Source organism: Ovis aries, chromosome 21 (genome assembly GCF_016772045.2).
Source record: "Ovis aries strain OAR_USU_Benz2616 breed Rambouillet chromosome 21, ARS-UI_Ramb_v3.0, whole genome shotgun sequence".
In the NCBI taxonomy this organism is placed as follows: Eukaryota; Metazoa; Chordata; class Mammalia; order Artiodactyla; family Bovidae; genus Ovis; species Ovis aries.
In genome coordinates, this window is record NC_056074.1 from 37,934,182 (window position 1) to 37,949,350 (window position 15,169).

The 15,169-nt window shown below is 38.8% G+C and overlaps 1 protein-coding gene across 4 annotated transcripts in view; it reads right to left on the reverse strand.

Moving 5' to 3' along the window:
* Window positions 1-1,321: 1,321 nt before the first annotated feature.
* Window positions 1,322-15,169, reverse strand: part of LOC101118064 (solute carrier family 22 member 10-like) — a 29,484-nt gene continuing 15,636 nt past the window's right edge. The window contains exons 3-10 of one of the 4 annotated variants that reach the window (XM_012102062.5): window positions 11,843-11,997; window positions 11,573-11,741; window positions 9,747-9,870; window positions 9,059-9,174; window positions 6,671-6,885; window positions 4,335-4,443; window positions 3,674-3,877; window positions 1,322-2,265 (exon numbers count right to left, since the gene is read on the reverse strand). In XM_012102062.5, the coding sequence (XP_011957452.2) occupies window positions 2,205-2,265; window positions 3,674-3,877; window positions 4,335-4,443; window positions 6,671-6,885; window positions 9,059-9,174; window positions 9,747-9,870; window positions 11,573-11,741; window positions 11,843-11,997 (1,153 nt within the window). In that variant the 3' untranslated portion in view covers window positions 1,322-2,204. Of the gene's footprint in view, window positions 2,266-3,673; window positions 3,878-4,334; window positions 4,444-6,670; window positions 6,886-7,213; window positions 8,819-9,058; window positions 9,175-9,746; window positions 9,871-11,572; window positions 11,742-11,842; window positions 11,998-15,169 lie in introns of those variants that run through there. The other 3 variants (XM_060404305.1, XM_060404306.1, XM_060404307.1) reach the window with 3 other exon arrangements.

The following is a 15,169-nucleotide window of genomic DNA, read 5'->3' on the forward strand; positions in this document are numbered from 1 at the left end:
AAAGAACTGTAAAAAGACCCTGGTACTGGGGAAGATTGAAGGCAGGAGGAGAAGGGGACAACAGAGGGTAAGATGGTTGGATGACATCACTGACTCGATGGACATGAGTTTGAGTAAACTCCGGAGTTGATGATGGACAGGGAGGCCTGGCCTGCTGCAGTCCACGGGGTCCCAAATAGTCAGACTTGACTGATTGACTGAAATGAGAGCATATCCTAGTAGACCCCGTTTGCATTTAATTGCATTATGCTTTTTCACCTTTTCAGTATTCACTCAGACAGAGACTTATGTTTCTGAATCATAGACAAAGAGCAAGGAAAAAGCAGAGATAATGTTCAAGAGCGGCCTTGCTTGCAATTGCTCTATCTGTGGTGTTCCTTCTGTTGCAATATCTAAGTGTAGCTCTCTCTGGGTGTAGTAGATCATTAAAGTGGACCTCCGTCCCTTAGATGCTTTCTGGGTAAAATGTAGACCACCCAGTGGAAAGCTTTGATTCCATTTCTGATGGTGCAAATTTGCTTTCCCATATCCTTACACTTTCTCTTGGTCCTAAGAAATCAGAATTGAAGTTTAAGTTTCCCAGAATTGTGTTAGATTCTAGGAAACTGTGCTCTTAGGTCAAGGTGACACAGATGTCTCTTTCCAGCTACTTCAATCACTATTTGAGAAAAGAGAGATTCTTCCCTGTGTTGGGATTGAGATGCAAGAGGTCAACCCACCCTTTCATCTGAAACTCATAATTTTGGCTTTGTATAAAGATACCACGTGGAGAGATTTTGAGAATATACATGCAACATAATTCCGGAATCCTTCCAAACTGGAGAGACTTGAGCCTCCAAGTTATAATCACAGACTTATAGAAAATTTAAATGTGACACCCAAGTTGCACTGTGGCCTACATGAGAGTTCTGATTTAATGCTTTTTGTCTTATCAAATCTCTGTATCCACAGGAACAAGTCAAGTCCTTTATATGTTACATATACATGACAAGGGGCTCCCCTGATGGCTCAGTTGGTAAAGAGTCCACCTGCAATGCAGGAGACCCCAGTTCGATTCCTGGGTCAGGAAGCTCCACTGGAGAAGGGATAGGCCACCCACTCCAGCATTCTTACATGCAGAATCTCCATGGACAGAGGAGCCTGGGTGGCTACAGTCCATGGGGTCATCTAGTTGGACACAACTGAGTAACTAAGTACAACACAGCACAGTGTGTATATGAACTTATTTACAAAACAGAAATTGAGTCGCAGATGTAGAAACCAGTCTTATGGTTACTGGGGGAAAGAAGGGGAGGGATAAATTGAGAGATTGGGAGTATAGTTTTTAATTTGTAGTGATTTTATTAAGTGCATACACATTTTGAAGTTGCTTATACTTCAATTTTGATGTCTTAAAATACTAAAATTATATATGCTAATTGTTGAAAATATGAAAAGAGAAAATCCAAAGAGAAAGTAATAGTCATTTAAATCCCACCATTAAAAAAAGTCACTATTATCATTTCAATGATTGTATTTTCAAAGATTGCTTCCCAGGTGGCACTAGTGATAAAGAGCCAGCCTGCGAATACAGGAGATGTAAGAGATGTGGGTTCAATCCCTGGGTCAGGAAGGTCCCTGGAGAAAGAAATGGCAACCTGCTTCAGTATTCTCGCCTGGAAAAGTCCATGGACAGAGGAGCCTGGTGGGCTACAGTCCATGGAATTGCAAAGAGTCAGGCACGACTGAGCTCACACACACAAGATATTCAAAGATTACATAAGCTTTCTTTTGAAGGCGATTTATGATGTCAAATGTATTATGTTAAGCATATACATATTGGGTATCTGTTTCTGGATTTCTTTCAATGTCCATTTGCATATGATACAGTGTTCTGATTTTTGTAAATTTTTTTAGGGTTCACCATATGTTGTTCCATATATCAACCAGTCAGGTCTTAATTCCATGGTGTTTCTTTGTTTCTGAATCTGAATCATCTTGTCTATTAATAATTTATTGATTAAATTCAAAACCTTTTAAACTACTTTCCCCCAAATTGAACTGTTCATGAAATTACATGTTCCAACAAACTATATAATAAAGTGCAAATTAATATAATGATTATAAATGAGATACATTTTCCAGTATATTTTCTTGCCAGTTGGTGAATAAAAAGGCAAATTCATATTTGTTCTTGTATTTTTCTTTTCTTCACCAATAACTCGTTAAAACTTTGTCACTTTTATGTAGAGATCTTTTTCATTTACTGTTCTTGAGAATTTTTTGCTGGAAAAACAAGAAACAATCAGTCAACCAACCAATAAGTAAATGAAAAACAACCTTTAAAAAAGAAAATGTGAAAGTAGGTTTGTGTACCCTCCATACATAAGTACAAATTGATCCTCTCCATCATCTTTTTTAATTCAATAAAATCTATGGGATTGACACTCATGCTGGAATAGGCTCTGCTGACTGTGGAGATCCTAGAAAGTTGCTACTATCATTTGGTCTCTCTAGAGGTCGGGCCAGTGATGGAAGAAAAGCAAGAAGTGAACTGAAAATCCTAAAGGAGTTCCTCATTTGTTATGGGTTGAATCATGTCTCTCTTAAAATTCATGTGTTCAAGTTATAACTCTTAGTACCTCAAATGTAAGATTGCCATATTTGGAAACAGGGAAGTTGCAGATAAAATGAATTAAGATGAAGTCATATTGGGCTAGGATGGGCCTCTAATCCAATAAGACTCGTGTCTTTACACAAAGGAAACATCAGGACACAGAGGTGTGCAGGGAGATGCCATGTGAAAATTGGAGTTATGCTGCCACAAGCAAATTGAAATGTAAGAGAGACCTGGAACAGATCCTTCCCTAGAGCTTATAGTGGGGACATGGCCCTGCCAACAACTACAGCTCAGACTTCCAGCCTATATAATTGTAAGACAATAAATTTCTGTTGTTTAAGGAGCTCAGTTTGAGTCACTCCATTATGGAAGCTGTAGGTCAGTAATAATCTTCCTAGGTGGGGCAGTGGTAAAGAATCCACCTGCCAATGCAGAAGACACAAGAATTTGGAGTTCATTCCCTGGGTCAGAAAGATCTCCTGAAGTAGGAAATGGCAACCCATCACAGTATTCCTGTGTGAAAAATTCCATGGACAGAGGAGTCTGGTGGGCTACAGTCCATGGGGTTGCAAAGAGTCGGAAATGACTGAGTGACCAAGCATTTTTCTTATTTACAAATTTTTTTTACCAGTTTCTTATTTTCCTTATCCTCAATATTTCCATTATTTATCACAGCAAAATTGTCTAGTCTTATAGGCACCAATATAAGATTACTCTCTCCAGTATCTTTTCAAAGAGAGACTTCTGAAGACCATGAAACATGATCAGAAATGTATGTCTCTCATGAGGGCAGGTAAGATGTGCCCCAAGATATTAGTGGAGCTAATATCTTCTCTTCAGCACTAAAACTACCAAAGAGAACAGGGCAGAAGGGATCTCTGCAGTCTAGATTGAAACTCACAATGAATAGAAATGACCTTGCCACTTATGAAGGCAATGGCCCGAGATGGGAGTATCCCTGGCAAGGCTCAGCCTCCCCAGTGATCTGAGGGACCCACGCAGTGTGTTGCCTTTCTCACCCACAGATCCAAAGCACACAGTCCCTCCCAGGGGATGGTTAGAAGGTTTACTTACTTATTCTCCACATCCTGGATGGTGTCAGGCAGAGGCAGATTTCTAGTTTCAGGTAGGAGAAGGAGAACAGGAGCAGCAATGATGGGACACATTCCATAGATGATCCAGGGCAGGGTGGGTAGATACACCACTAGGGTCATCAGCAGGGGAGCCAGTGCTGCCGCACACCTATTAGCCAACAAATCTAATCCTGCAGCTTTTGCTCTGAAGGGTAAATGACAATATATAATAATCCACTTAAATTCTGGACTTTAATTTATGATCTATTATTTTGACTTTATTTTGAACCAGAAAACTCCACAAGTATTAAATCATGAGCTTGATGAAAACGTCTTGCTTTTGTCATTTGCTCTGTGATTTGCTAGATGTCTTTGTCAAGGTCAATATGAATTACTCTTTAAACAGAGTGTTACATATTGTGACTAGTCTGACAAATCTTCTAAAAAGTTAAGAGAGGATGCATTGAAGTACTGCTTAGCATGGTACATGGCACAGAGTCAGCATTTGCAGTAATTTTGGTTATAATTATTTTTAAAGCACTATTACAAATACTAATTGCTTTATAATTAACAGATCTTATTATGTTTATTCCCTTGAATAAGCAACAATTAGCTGGGAAAGTTCTCTTATGGGTCCTGGCAGAGTATTCATAAACTCATACCTGACAATAGTGGGTAGGAGTTCACTTTGATGGACAGTAAAACAGGTGTGAGAGGCAGCAACACAGCCGATTCCCACACTTGCCAAAATCACACGCAGTGTCTGCATATCTGGAGATGAGAAAATCAGTGAGATGAAAAAATCTGGGCTGAAGGAATCAACACCCACAAAATTTAGTCAGTAAAAATACTCTATAGGCTGTTTGTATTTTTGAAATATATTGTAGATTTACCTCTGGGCTTTCTATCCTGTTCCAGTGATTTATATTTCTGTTTTGTGCCTGTACCATACTGTGTTGTTTACCATAGCTTTGTAGTGTAGTCTTAATTCAGGGATCCTGATTCCTTGAGCTCCGTTTTTCTTACTCCAGGTTGCTTTGGCTATTGGGAGTTCTTTGGGGGTTCCATACAAATATTTTTGTTCTAGTTCTTTGAAAATGCCATTGGCAATTTAATGGGAATTGTATTAAATCTGTAGATTGCTTTGGGTAGGATAGAAAGTCCAGACATAAACTCATGAACCTATGGTTACCTAAACTTTGACAAAGGAGAAAAGAAAATATAATGGAGAAAAGACAACCCCTTCAATATGTGGTGCTGGGAAACCTTGACAGCTACACGAAAAAGAATGGAATGTAAACATTTCCTAACTCCATTAAAAAAAAAAAAACTCAAAATGGATAAAAGTCCTAACTGTAAGGCCAGACACTATAAAACTTTTAGAGGAAAACATAGACAGAACACTCTTTGACATAAATGGCAGCAAGATCCCCTAGCTGCACCTCCTAGAGTAATGAAACTAAGAATGAAAACAAACAAATGGGACCTAATTAAACTTAAAAGCTTTTGCACAGCAAAGGAAACCACAGACAAGATGAAAAGACAACTTTCAGAATCTGAGAAAATAATTGCGAATGAAGCAACTAACAAGGGATTAATCTCCAAAATATACAAGCAGCTCATGCAGCTCAATATAAAAGAAACTCAAACAACCCAATAAAAAACAAGTGGAAGACCTAAATAGATATTTCTCCAAAGAAGGCATAAACATAGAGATGGCCAACAAACACATGAAAAGATACTCAACATTGCTCATTATTAGAGAAATGCAAATCAACACTACGGTGGAGTATCACCTCACACCAGTCATAATGGCCATCAACAACAAAAAATCTATAAGCAAATGCTGGAGGGCGTGTGGAGAAAAGGAAATCCTCTTGCACCATTGATGGGAATATAAATTGATACAACCACTATAGAGAACTGTATAGAGGTTCCAAAAAGAATTAAAAATAGAACTACCAAGTGCATGCATGCTCAGTTGCTTCAGTTGTGTCCGACTCTTTGCCACCCTATGGACTGTAGATCAACGGGCTCCTCTGTCCCTGGGATTTTCCTGGCAAGAAGACTGGAGTGGGTTGCCATGCCCTCCTCTGGGGGCTCTTCCTGACCCAAGGATCAAACCAGAGTCTCCTGCATTGCAGGTGGATTCTTTACCAGCTGAACTACCAGGGTAGCCCCATAATATCTGGTACTGAGCCAAAACAGAGGGAGTGACCATACTATGTTTTCACCTGGGATATAATTGCAAGATCTCACCCCTCCATCCTTGCTATTAAAAGTGTGAATGGCAACTGAACAAGTCCTGTCCTAGAGGAACTGTCAGGACTAATGGTACCAGTTTACAGACAACATTCACTATGTAATGATGATAAATAGATGTCTGAACTGCCACTTGCTGATCTCTGGTTCTTTTTCTAAAATCTTATTAGAATTTCTCATAAACTCTGTGATTGGTTTGGGTAGGACTTAGCCTTTAATTGGCCTTCCCTGGTGCCTCAGTTGGTAAAGAATCCACCTACAATACAGGAGAGCCTTGTTCTATCCCTGGGTCGGGAAAATCCCCTGGAGAAGGAAATGGCAACCCACTCCAGTAATCTTGCCTGGAAATTTCCATGGACAGAGGCAGGGGAGCCTTATGCGCCACAAAATGGTGTTGCAAGAGTCAGACATGATTTAACAACTAAACCACCACCTGCTCCATAGACAGAGTGTGGGCTGTCTCTGAAGGCAAGAGTTTCAGCCCCAGGGTTTGGGGTCACAGTCTCTGATAGGGCACTGCACTGGGAGAAATATGTTCCATAGACAGAATGCTGTCTGATCTACCTTAAAAGGCCCTGAGGTGTGGAGGTGGTTAGTTTTGTTTTGTTTTGTTTTTTTTTTCTTTCCCTTTAATTGAGACCATTCTTTACTGCTGGCTCCAGACAGTATGACCCAACACAATCCATGATGGTTTGAAAAAGACACTTCCTTTCCCCAAATTCCAATCTTCTCTCACCTTGAGGCACAAACATGTTGATCAAAATGGAAAGTCCCACCAGGAACAGGAAAAAAATCTCGGTTGGTCGACGGCCCACATTGTTCAGTGGGTAAAGTGCAAGACATCGGACTGAGATAGTGAGAGCTCCAAAGATTACCTGGAACAGGAAAATATTGCTTCCAAAGTGCTGTAGATTGACGATAATGCCAAAAAAGGGTAGTGTGATTGCAAATCTGTAGCGAACAAAAGAAGACACAAGCCATAGATTAGAGCCCATTGCTGTCATTGATGATTATGTTGATCCAGGCAGCCAATGGTCAAGGTTAAAGAATAAAGGCCCAGTCTGATCTCTGTAATACTTCATTTTAATGTGATAAAGATACAATAAAAGATTATGTGTCTGTATATGAAAGTGACACTCCCTCTTGTCATTTTTTTTTTCTGAGTCCCTAAGCATAGAGTTGACAATGACAGGAATACATAATCTGGCCCAGTCCACCAAAGTGAATGATTTAGAGAAATTGAATACAGAATGATTAAAATTTATAAATTGGAGAAGTATTTCTTTTTGTGGGTTGTCTGTATAAATGTACCTATGTATGTATGAATTCTGTGAGTCCTCCTTCTCGTCCCCCAACACCAGTACTGGGAAGAATTCCCTTTTTCTCAACTATGATTGAAGTTGCAAAGAGACTACCAGTGTCTCCTTGACCTGGGAGCAGTGTCCTGGGGTCTAACAGAATTCTGGGGAATTTAAACGTTTTATCTGATTTCTTAGCACCAAGGGAAAATGGAAGAATTCAGAAAACAAACGTGCACCAACTGTAGCATCAGAAATGTAATAAAATATTGCCACTGGGGATCTACATTTTACACAGAAAGCATCTAGACATGAGTCCACTTTAAAGATCTACTACAACCACAGAGAGCTACACTTAGAACTTACAACAAGAAACACCACAGATCACAGCAATTTCAAGCAAGGTCTTTCTTGATCATTATCTATACTTTTTTCTTCCATTCTGATTGTAGGATTCCGGAACATAAATCTGTGTTTCCTAGTGAGTAAAGAAATGTTGAAACAGCACAATGCATTTAACTGCAGACATCTACTGGAATATATCTGGAAGGAAGTAAATTGTTCAGCTTAGTAGTTACTTCTTAAGATTGGCTCCTAAGTCGCTTCAGTCATGTTCGACTCTGTGTGACCCCATAGATGGCAGCCTACCAGGATCCCCCGTCCCTGGGATTCTCCAGGCAAGAGTACTGGATTGGGTTGCCATTTCCTTCTCCAAGGTTAAGATTGGCAGTGGGTATGTATTTTCCAGTGGCTGATGTGTGTGTAAGTCTTCAAAAATTCAGAACTGTATTTAAAGTTTCTCCTCCTGACTCTATCAAAGTAGGTAGTTACATCTCCTCAAGAAATAATGAACAAGATTTGCTAGCACACAAACTGTATCCAAAACGGAAACAAATGAAGTCCATCAAGTTTGAAGTACATACAGACAATGCCGTGTAGTCATGTAATGGAAAATAAAACACCGGGAGAACAGTTTACTGGTACAAGCAACAGAATGGGTGAATCTTCATGAATGAGCCTGAAGAAAGGAGACCTGTCACAGAACCCTTTTGTCATTTATTATGTGAAGGTTAAGATCAGTCACCACTCATCTTTAGTGATGGAGATTGGAACAGTGTACAGTGGAGGGCAGTGAGGAGGAGATGAGAGTGGGGTAGTGATGGAGGTGGTGGTGGTTATATGGGTTACATGAGCAGAACTCCTGGGGAACTAGGATTGTTCTATCTTGATTTGTATGTTGGTTACATTATTAACACGGAAATATTCATTGATCTGTATTTATTTGTGATCTCTTCACATTACAGTGTGCCAGATTTGCTTCAATTAAAATTCAAAGAATAAATGAAGAAAATTAAGTGCCAAAATCTGTACTGTGAGGGAAGTTCTCAACCTCAATCTCTAGTGAAGAGACTGGCAGTGTGATATGACTGAACTGTCATTGTAAAATCAGTTCCACATGAGTCTTACTTGGCCTGTTTTCCTCATCCTTTAAATGCAAATATGTATATTACCATATGTGAAATAGATCACCAGTCCAGGTTCAATGCATGAGACAGGGTGCTCAGGGCCGGTGCACTGGGACGACCCTGAGGGATGGGATGGGGAGGAATGTGGGAGGGGGGTTCAGGATGGGGGACACATGTACACCCATGGCTGATTCATGTCAATGTATGGCAAAAACCACTACAATATTGTAAAGTAATTGGCCTTCAATTAAAATAAATTAATTTCAAAAATGCAAGTATGCCCTTTCTCCCACGATACTGTTATAAGATTTGAAATAAATAGATTCATGTTTCTTCTCACTTGCACCGTGAGTAGCCTACCTCACAAAGGACAGGAGATAGATCCTTTTTCGCAGGTTGGGTGTGCGGAACAAGTCAAATATAGTTGTTCTAGTCTGTGCTGTCTCCAGCTCCTCCTGCATGGTTGCTCTCAAACCCTTCAACATCAACAAACATGTATCATTTGCTAACATAGTGCCAGGAATCGTGATGTGCGCTGGCACACAAGAGGACAAGAGGCATGTGTTCTCTTTCTTTCTAGTATATCATATTGTACATACAATCACATGTGAACATGCAGTGAAGGAAGATGTAGGGAGTTAAGGGAGACTCCAGGAAATTAAATGTTAAAATGTGATTTTGAAGAAGAGGCCATAGATGGAGGTAGGGTGACTCAAGAGTAGAAAAGTTTTAGATTCAGAGGAAGTGAGCTAAAGGATACTCCTATATGTATCCCAGAATCCCCATCGCTGTTCACCTGAATCTATCACAACATTGTTAATCAGCAATAGTCCAGCACAAAATAAAAACGTTTAAAAACGAAAGAAGTAGCTGCACAGTGCTCAAAGCTTCTTTTCTATTAGATGCCCATGAAAGTCTAGGGAATTTCCATTCTCAACTAGCTGTCCTTGTTAGGAAAGCAGCTTGTCTATCTCAAGAAGGAGAAAGCAGGTGAGTTTATGATTTCCCTTCAACCAAGTAATCATCTTCCCTTCCCTTTCCCACTCACCTCCAAGTTCAGGGTTTCTTCAACATTCTTCATTCCATTTCTGTGTGCAACCATTTTAAGTTCCTTTAAGCCCTCATCTGGTTTGTTGGTGATTATCAGCCATCGAGAAGATTCCACCAGCCACCTGATGAAAGATGAGCAAGCAAGTGCAGTCAGCTGTGCTCAGTTGCTCAGTCCTGTCCGACTCCTTGAGACACTAAGGACTGTAGCCTGCCAGGCTCCTCTGTTCATGGGATTTTCCTGATAAGAAAACCGGAGTGGATTGCCATTTCCTTCTCTAGGGGATCTTCCTATCCCAGGTATCGAACCCACATCTCTTGCATCATCTTCTGCATTGGCAGGCAGAATCTTTACCACTAGCACCACCTGGGAGGCCATTGATTATTTGTCACATGTCAACTGATAATAGTTGCGTTTTGCTTTTCATCTAAAATCTACCACTTCCCTTGTTGGATCAGTTAGTTAGTGTTAGCTGCTCAGCCGTGTACCACTCTTTGTGACCCCACTGACTGTAGCTCACCAGGATCCTCTGTTCATGGAATTCTCCAGGCAAGAATACTGGAGTGGGTTGCTATTCCCTTCTCCAGCTGATCTTCCTGACCCAGGGATTGAACCCAGGTCTCCTGCATTGCAGGCAGTTTCTTTACCATCTGAGCCACCAGGGAATGTGAGATATTCCAGATCTATTATACAAATACTAGGAGAATATGAGACTAACCACTCCATGACAGTGCACTTGAAAGTTGTACTACCAGTAAGGAACACAGACTTTGGAGTCAAATTGCCTCTTTGCTTACTCACTAGGAGAATTTACAAGAAACTTGACAAGCTTAATCTTGAGAGTCCCTCACATGATAATTTTCTTCCACCTCAGCATGGGACAAACAACTTTTTGCACATGACGTATATTTACAGTATCTATTCCTTTAAAAAAGAAGCCCCCATAATGTCAGCTTAAAGCCTAACAATGACTACAATTACTCCTGCTACTACTAGTTATGTTGATAACTAATTATCCAATTACTAATACCAATTAATAACTAATTGCTTATTTACATCTGCCTCAGTTTTCTCATTAATAGCATGGGTATAGTAGTGCTAGCTTCCTTGTAGTGTTGTTACAAATATAGAATGACTTAATAGATGAGTCTGACATGGATTATACTGTCCTCTCTCTCTGAACTCATCTCGTTCTATAAAACCTGTAGTCATCTCCTTATGTTCTCCTAGATCTGATTTTCCCTAGATTGGTTTTAGTGTGGGAATGAAGTTATCCATTAATAATTATTTATTAAAGTTATTTAAAAGAAGAAGGAATGCTGAATTCATAATGTAAATCATCTAATCTGTGTGCAAATTTAGCTAGTGGAAAATCTTGTTGCTATTTTGTGAAACAGCTCTGTGAATAAGTTTGCTTCATCTTTTTCATCCAATTTCATCTGCAACAGAACAAATCACTGAAAGCTTTTCTGTGACCTGATTCATTCCATAGCCAAAATAGAATTAAAGGTATATCTTTTTTATATATAAAAAATTGAGTCTGTATTTTATATTAAGAAAAATAATATTGGATAGCTCTATGACCTTTATATTGGGAAAGACTTAGGAACCAGATGGCAGAAAATACCTATAAGTCACAGACAGGAAGATTATTGTTACTCCATGTTATGTTTCTCAAAACTCAAATTGCCCAGAATGAGCAGGTAACAGACATGGATTTCAGGTCCAAACAATAAGAATGTGTTGGGGAATAAGAAAATCAATATATCCCAATTCAATGTGCATTTTATCCCAGATTTCCTTAAGAGAGAGAGAGAACTTCATACCTTGAGGAGAAAAAGAAAGCAAAGAAAGGTACAGACACCACCAGCTGCAGGGTGCGCCACTCTCGAAAGACAAAAGCCAGTCCTCCCAGCATCATCTGTCCAATACTAAGGGCACAGTATATCAATGTTAATACCATGCCTTTCGACTGGGATCTTGTCCACTCTATAACTGAAAGATATTAAAACAGTGTTATTATGTCAAATAAGTGTGAAATTTCAAGCTCAAATTCAAGGCTAAGAAGATAGATTAGATCAGAATTGTTGACTTACTTAGAAAACAGTTGTTTGTTATTATGACTGCAATGGAACAGCCCGACAAGAAGCGTAGTAAGCAGTAAATGAAGATGTTGGGAGCGAAGGTTGTACAGGTCCCAGAGATGGCAAGTTGGAGTAAACAGCACCTGAGAATCAGCTTTCGCCCAAACCTACAAATCAGACAGTCAGCTTAGGTGATGTGAGTAATGATAATTTATGGTAATAAATTAAGAAAACAAAAACATACTCTATAACTTTAACAAGAGAATCATGTACCTGAAAGCTTGAGTAAACAAGAGCTAAATCAACAATGCAAATCTCCATAAAGCAACAATCTTTGACTATATGCTAATAATACAAAAACTTCATCATACAACCACCAGATGCCTCTGACACCATATAAAAGAAACTGCATCTGTGTCTTTATTTCTGCTTTGCAAATAGGTTCATCTCTACCATTTTTCTAAATTCCATATATGTGTTAATTTATGATTTTTGTTTTTCTCTTTTTTACTTTCTTCCCTGGTGTTCCAGTGGTTAGGACTCCATGCTTTCACTGCTGAAGGCATGGGTTCTGTTCCTGATCCAGGAGCTAATATCCTGCAAGCCATGTGGCATGGCCAAAAATAAAAATAACCTCACAGAAGAAACCATGGTGTTGGAAATTGTAACACTTTTGTAAGCAGTCATGTATTAGCATGTGTTTAATCTGGTGTATAGTCTCTTAAGTGTCTGAAACATAAGAGAGCTAAAAGTGTACTTGGGTCTTGAGGACCACACAGGCAAGGCTAAACTGATGCAAAAGATCAGTGGAATAATGCATGAAAGTTGTTGAAGGGTTAGGTAAGAGTCACTCTTTGTTGAATCTGATTTCATTGGCCTAAAGCAATATACTTTTCTAGAACAGAATATAAGAGCACCATAATTCAGCCAGAGGCTGTTATATAAATATCTCAGAGGAAAGAATTACCTAAGATGGAGAATGAAGGAAAAGAAGGTGCAAAACAAATAAGGAAAAGTGAATTGTCTGTTTCATCAGACATCAAGAAAAGAGGGCCTTAAGATACATGCATCCCAATGTTCATTGCAACTCTATTTGCAATAGCCAGGGCATGAAAGCAATCTAATTGTTCATTGATGAATGAAAGGATAAAGAAGATGCAGTACATATCTACAATGGAATATAATTCTGCCATAAAATGGAATGAAATGATGGCATTTGCAGCAACATGGATGGATCTACAGATTGAAATATTGAATAAAATGTGAGACAGAGGAGGAGAAATGTCATATAACATTCCTTATATGCAGAATCTAAAAAGAAATGATAGAAATGAACTTATTTACAGATCAGAAACAGACTCACAGACTTAAAGAACAAACTTATAATTGTCAGGGAGGAAGGGATAGTTTGGGCATATCAAATGATGATCTCAAAAGATGAAAAAGCCTTTTGACATAATACAATACCCTTTCATGATAAAAAATACTCAATTAGGTGGTATAGAAGGAATATAACTCTACACAATAAATGTGATATAGACAACCCTTCAGAGAACATCATACTCAGCAAAGACAATTTGAAAGATTTTCCTTTAAGTTCAGGGAAGAAAAAGTGCCCGCTCACACTAGTTCTAGCAACACAATTCTGGAAGTGCTGGTTAGAGATAGCAGGCAAGATAAAGAAGAAAAATGTAACCATACTGGAAAGGAAGAATTTTATTTTCTTTGCTACAGATAATATGAACTTGTATATAGTAATAGAAAATCCTAAAGATTCAACCAAACAATTTGCTAGAACCAATCTACAAATTCAGTAAACTGCAAGATACAAAACTCAACATATGAAGTTAAATGCATTTCTATACACCAAGAATGCAATGTCTGAGAAATTTAAAAGGTAGCAATTCCACTTACTATAGCATCAAAATTATAAAATAAGTATCAGTTTCATGAAGGAGATGAAATACATAGACACTACAGCAAGACTTTGATGAAAGAACTTGAAGAAGACACAAATAAATGGAAAGATAACCCATATACATGGTGGACGTGAGTCTGAGTGAACTCCGGGAGATGGTGATGGACAGGGAGGCCTGGCGTGCTGCGATTCATGGGGTCGCAAAGAGTCGGACACGACTGAGCGACTGAACTGAACTGAACTGAAATGTCTATACTACTCAAAGCCATCTATAGATTCAGTGCAATCTCTATCAAAATTCCAATGGTAATCTTCCCCATTATCAGCATTAAGGGTATAGGAGAAATCTCTGTACTTTCTGTTCAATTTTGCTATGAACCTAAAACTACTCTAAGAAATAAAGTTTACTAAATAAAAAGTCTTGGGGTTTGAGTTTGGACTCTGCAGCTTACTAATTAAAATGCCCTGGGCTAATTAACTTATCAGGCATTGCAAACTGCTGGTACAAGTGGTATTTACTTCCCAGGCTTGCCAAAAGATTGCAATGAAAAAAAATCCCAATGGTATTTTTCACAGAAATAGCAAAAGCTATTCTAAAATTTATGTGAAATCATACATGTTCCCAAATAGCCAAAGCAATTATGACAAAGAAGATACAAGCTTAGAAGCATCACACTTTTGATTTCAAAGTATAGTGTAAAGCTACAGTAATAAAAAGATTATGGTACTGGCATAAAGATGGACACATATACTAATGCTCTTATCATGATTCCAGAAATTAATTCTTCAGATATCACATTTGATAAAGGAGCCAGTAATATTCTTTTCAATAATGATATTGAGAAACTGGGTAATCACATGCAGAAAGATGAACTTTGATCCCTATTCATACCATTCAAAAATTCATTTAAGATGGATTAATGACTTAAACATTACCCTGAAACAGTAAACTCCTGGGAGAAAGCATGAGGAAAAAGTTCTTTGACTCTGGGATTGACAGCAATATTTTGGATACAATGTCCATCCAAATGGTGTGAGGCTGTATCTCATTGTTGTTTTGATTTTGCTAGCAAAGTAATGATCAAAATTCTCGAAGCTAGGTTTCAACAGTACATGAACCGTGAACTTCCAGATGTTCAAGCTGGATTTAGCAGAAGAAGAGGAACCAGGGATCAAATTGCCAACATCCATTGGCTCATAGAAAAAGCAAGAGAGTTCCAGAAAAACATTTACTTCTGCTTTATTGATTATGTCAAACCCTTTGACTGTGTGGATCACTAGAAATTGTGGAAAATTCTTAAAGAGATGGGAATACCAGACCACCTGACCTGCCTCTTGAGAAACCTATATGCAGGTCAGGAAGCAACAGTTAGAACCAGACATGGAACAATGGACTGGTTCCAAATTGGGAAAAGGCTGTA